Here is a 5,145-nt window from a genome sequence, read left to right on the forward strand (position 1 = left end):
GTCCAACTTTGTCAGCCAATGAGCTTTATTAGGTGTATTTACAAGAACACGAGTGAGGGGTTATTTACAGGAGCAGAAGTGACTATAAAACAGCTGCATCACCAAAGTCCACCCAGGCTTGGATGGCACTTCACAAAAGCTGGAAACCTAGAGCGTACTGCACAACTTGCAGACAGCTGAACAGGATGGAGAGTGTCCTTTCCTGGTGGCTCAGTTGCCTTGAGCCCCTTCCTGGCAGCTCAGCTGCTCCCTGCTTGTGCCAGACATCTAGGCTTGCCTAAGGGTATCTCTCAGCAGGCTTTACTGTTTAAGCTTTCCTGCAGGATGGAATATTTTAATCTCCCCCTAGAACATCCTGTTGTTTTAGCTCCCTGTAAACATCCGTTTTAGGGAGCTTCCCTGCAAGATGGAAGGTTTTAATCTGGGAGGAAGCTGGTACACAAATACAGTCTCTCTTGACAGGAACTTCTTTGGAGAAAATATTTGAACAACAATCTCAAGACACATAAGACCTTTCTGTTCCCCAGAATTTTAGGTGACTGCTGTTCCAAGTCTTCTCCTTAATAGAACAGGAATTTCTTCCCCCTACCCAATCCCATAACAGTGGGACCTTGCTCCTGTACTCTCCTACTTGCCTGATGAACACCACCCAATGGTCCCAGGTCTTAGAGTTATAAGCAAGCCCTGCCTTTGTCCCTGAAGAATGGGTTCATTTTGTCACACTCAGCTTACATGTATTTTGGGCAACATTATGCAGCAGGATTTGGGGTTGTAAGACTTTCAGTCACTCGACAACAATTAGATGTGTATTTTCTTTCTCCACAGTCTCGTTGCCCAATGCATTTCTAATGCGGGCCCAGAAGAGTGGTTGCTGGTGAGCACTGTCTGGCCAAGTGATAAATGTCTGTCTGTTTACGAGTTTCCTTAGTCGGTGGTAGCTCGACAGCTTATAGTTCGGAATCTCTTCAAGGAAGATCAAGATAATGACATCCTTGTGCTCATAGAACATCTTCATGGTGGCCAGCTGGACTTCAAGCCGGCACCATTCACTATGCAGGTATTGGTTACTGACCACACATAAAGTTTTTCGGCTTGTGTTAATTGCGTTCTGGATGTTCTCAAAGATGTCAATGCCGGGTTCAAAGTCCCGGTGGTGAAGACAAAGCTTAAAGGTAGTCTGGTTGCCTTCTTCCAGGGCTGGAACAAGCTCTTTATATACCCAGTCCTCATCAGTGGCTGAGAAAGAGACAAATGCATCATACAAGAACTTCTTTTCTGTTTTGTGCCATTTAGTGAGGTACCAAGCCCTACATATATACATACAATACCACAGAGATGAAATCATCTTGGCACTGAACCAAGAGAAGACCATGGTGGTGAGGACCATCGTGAAGGAACAGAAAAAATAGACCTTTCCAAAGTCAAAATTACACATGGCATCATCAAATTCTATAAGCAAACTCTGGCTGTCTGGCTGCTGACAAGGGTAGCTCCGGAGGAAGGGGATGTGGACCTCCCCTGTGTTCATTGACCAGTTCTTGAACCACATGTTGTCACAGTTGCACTGAAGTTTGTTCCCATAGACATCAAAAAACACCAATGATGTCAGATTCTCCAGATGACTTTGATTAATGACCTTCAAGTTGTTGAATCTTAAAGATAAGATCTGTAGGCTCTGTAAACTGGAGAACAGGCCGGGAATCAATGAATCTAAGTTGTTATTTTCAAGGCGCAGGAGCTTTAGCCTTTTGAGTTTTTTGAATAAGGAGGCATTTAAATAGAGACTTCGATCTCCACCTTTTGTTCCTGAGATATCCAGCTTTGTGAGATTAATCAGAGGGTCAAATTGGTAGTGGTCCAGGAATACGGAGGGGTTTTTTCCTAGGAGTAACTCCTGCAAGCTACTCAGCCCTTGGAAAAGGTTCTTCGGAACAACCTGAATCCCCTTTCTTTGTCCTTCTAGGTTGAGCTCTTTCAAAGATTTGAGCTTCATAAATGGAGGATGTTGAAGGGTCATAGTAGTTTCATATTTGATGTTATTAAAACCGAGTTTCAAAACCTGAAGATTTTCCAGGCCGGAGAAAACGTGTTCATGAAAATATGACAAGCTATTGTACATTAGGTCAAGGTGATGGAGACAAGTGAGACCAGAGAATGAATGCGGCTCTATAGTTTCCAGGCGGTTGTGGGAGAGAATCAAAACATTGAGTTTTTTCAAACATTGGAAGGTTCCATGGTTGAGAGTCTGGATATTGTTGGCCTCAAGATCTAGGAACTCTAGATTTGGAAGCTGAGTAAAGGAATGCCTGTCAATTGTTACTATCCAGCACCTAGCTAAATTGAGCTCCTTCAGTGAAAATAGCCCACTGAAGGCCAGGTTATTGAGTTCTGTGATGGGGTTTTTTCCGAGAAAGAGAGACTTCAAGCCCTTTAAGGGTGAAAAGGCAAAATCTGGAAAACCTTTAAGCTTGTTGTGGCTCAGATCTAGGATGCTCAAGTTCTGCAGGGAGCCCCAGGTCCTGTTGCTGATGAAGGAAAGCTGGCACTTGTTCAGATTCAGTCTTTGGAGACTGGGCAGAGCATCAAACTCACTGTCATTGAGATGAACCAAGTCACTATTTTGGCCCAGGTCAAGAAACAAAAGCCTGGTACACTTCGCCAGATGCTTAATGCCCTCTGCATTGGTGGCATTCTTCTGAAAAACCAGGGCCTCTAACCTGGGTAGGTTTTTGAGGAGGTGACAAACAGTTTCCACATTTAAGTGACCATGTCTAAGCTCCCGGTTACTGAGGTCCATAACCCTTACATTCTGCAGGTGTTTGGCTGAAAGCATCTCCAGTTTCACCAATGTTCCACTCAGATTCAAGCTCCTAAGCTGGGGCAGAGTTTCCAGATACACATTCTGAATGACTCCATGGCCATTCTGGGAAGCACTTAGTGTGGTTAGGTTAGGCAATGACAAAGCAGAGAAATTTAACTCCATTAGTTTGTTCCCCTGAAAACTCAGGTGGATCAGAGAAGTCAGTGCCTTAGGGCTGTGGTCCAAGTAGATGATGCTGTTGTTAGTAAGATCAAGATACTCCAGGCACGGAAGATACTGGACTGCTTCAAGGATAACAGAAAGATCGGTAATGCTGTTTCGCGAGAGGCTCAAATATTTCAACTTGACAAGAGGAGTAAAGGCTCTTTTGTGAATATGGGTAATCTGATTGTGGCTCAGGAGCAAGGTCTCCAGATTGGACAGGCCCTCAAAGGACTTATTCACACTTTGAATCTTATTTTCCACTAAATTTAGAAGGGTCAAATTTTCAAGTCCCCTAAAGGCACCTTCATCGATTTTCCAAATTAAATTCCACTCTAGTCTCAGGTCCACCAGAGCAGGCAGATTAGTGAAGCTCTGGGGAGGAAGGACTTGAATGTAGTTCTCTGTCAGGTTGAGGTGAGTGGTATATCTAGGTATGTCACTAATGGCATCTGTCAAGTTAGTGATCTTCTTCCGAATGCAGAACACATGGCGAATATCAAATTCATACTGTGTGCACTTATTGAACCCATAAGTCTCTACCAGAGACAGCAGAGAAAGCCCTATTAACATGACCAGAAGTTGGAGAGAAAGTGCGTAGCTGCCCCAACTCATCTTGACTGCCTCAGGCATCCAGGTTACAACAGAAAAAAAAATCCCGTCACATAGGCGATTCTCATGTTAGAAGGCATGCTCTTTACATAGGAACTTTCCTGAAAAGAGAAACAAAGGTTTTTAGTTTAAATTTCTCATCCCTAATAAATATTTTATAGTTTGCTTCAAGGAAACAAAAAGTTCAATCCCAGCATCAACTTTTTCTTTTTTCTGAGGCAGGGTTTCTGTAACAGCTCTGGCTGCATTGGAATTTGCTTTGGAGATCTGTCTGCCTCTGCCTGAGTGCTGAGATTAAAAGCATGTGCTACCATCACCCGGCCCAACACCAACTTTCAAAACTCCCTTCCAGAACCCTGTCTGTTATCAAAAAAGGTTACTGCTCTTTTTTAGCAAGCAAAAATTTCAGGACACAGAACTGTAGGAGCCAGCCATGTTGCGCTAAATATGAACAGATCGCCCAAAGGAAGTTCTTTACTTCCAACCATTATCACCTGCCAGTATAGGACTTAACCACCGATAAGTAGTTTACCCTGAAGCAATTCTGGTTGCTGGAAGAACCACAAACTGAGATTACCCAAGTACCACCCAAGAACAGACCATTCAAAGGAAATGCCTAACGTTCCAATCACTGTAGATAGGATCACCTGCCAGCACACACTCACCAGGACACCCCTAGACAAATGCAGCCAACAGGGGTCCTGAACCTCAGAAACCCCTCAACCCCACCTTTACTACTATAAAAACCCAACTCTAACTGAGCTTGGGGCTCTCCATTTATTCCAATATGTTGGACATGCAGAGAGACAGAGTTTGCAAACTTACATAAAATAAAGGCTCTTTACTTTTACATACAGGACTTGGTCTCCTTGTTGGCCTTTGGGGGACTTTGCGGATTTGGGCATAACAAGAACCAAAGGAAGCAACGTTATGTGTCATTTAATTTATGTTAATCAAGAAGTCCCCCCATTTGTAGGCTGATACCTGAAATGCCATCACTACTGATGCATTAGATGGGCTGGGAAAACGGAATGCCATATATGACACAAGTCACTTCTGCCTCAATGTGAATGAGGCCATATGATCAATGATTTCACCACAATTTGCATTTGATAGAGGGAAAGGTGAGTTGGTAAAGCTTTGTACTTGAGCTGAACTGAAGGATCAAAAGGAGGGGAGGGATGGAGGTGGGCAGAAACATTGGGCATGAGGAAGAAGAACACTGAGATAACTTGATATAATTTGAGCAAGATGCTCTGACTAGTGAAGGGCAGGAACACAATACCTGAGTATTTATGATTTGGAGACTCTGTCTATATATTTGGTAGCTTTTTTTTTTCCAGTGACTTACTTGTTTATCTCCATTCTTCAGTTTCTTTCTTTTTTCTTTTCTTTTTGATGTTTTGTGAACACTCTTGTATAGTCTTTGTATATCAATCCTTTGTTAATATCAATATCTCCTGCCATCTATAATTTAACATTGTCTACGAACTCCTTTGTTGACAGAAAAA

At 43.0% G+C, this 5,145-nt stretch overlaps 1 protein-coding gene across 1 annotated transcript; it reads right to left on the bottom strand.

The window, feature by feature from the left end:
- Nucleotides 1-702: 702 nt before the first annotated feature.
- LOC101992379 (toll-like receptor 13) lies at nucleotides 703-4,630 on the bottom strand. Its single transcript, XM_013354718.2, is given in 3 exon segments — nucleotides 703-3,676; nucleotides 3,679-3,735; nucleotides 4,619-4,630. Coding segments are annotated over 3 exon segments (2,961 nt in total). The 3' UTR covers nucleotides 703-784.
- Nucleotides 4,631-5,145: the final 515 nt, after the last annotated feature.

This window comes from Microtus ochrogaster, unplaced genomic scaffold (assembly GCF_000317375.1).
Source record: "Microtus ochrogaster isolate Prairie Vole_2 unplaced genomic scaffold, MicOch1.0 UNK65, whole genome shotgun sequence".
Classification (NCBI taxonomy): domain Eukaryota; kingdom Metazoa; phylum Chordata; class Mammalia; order Rodentia; family Cricetidae; genus Microtus; species Microtus ochrogaster.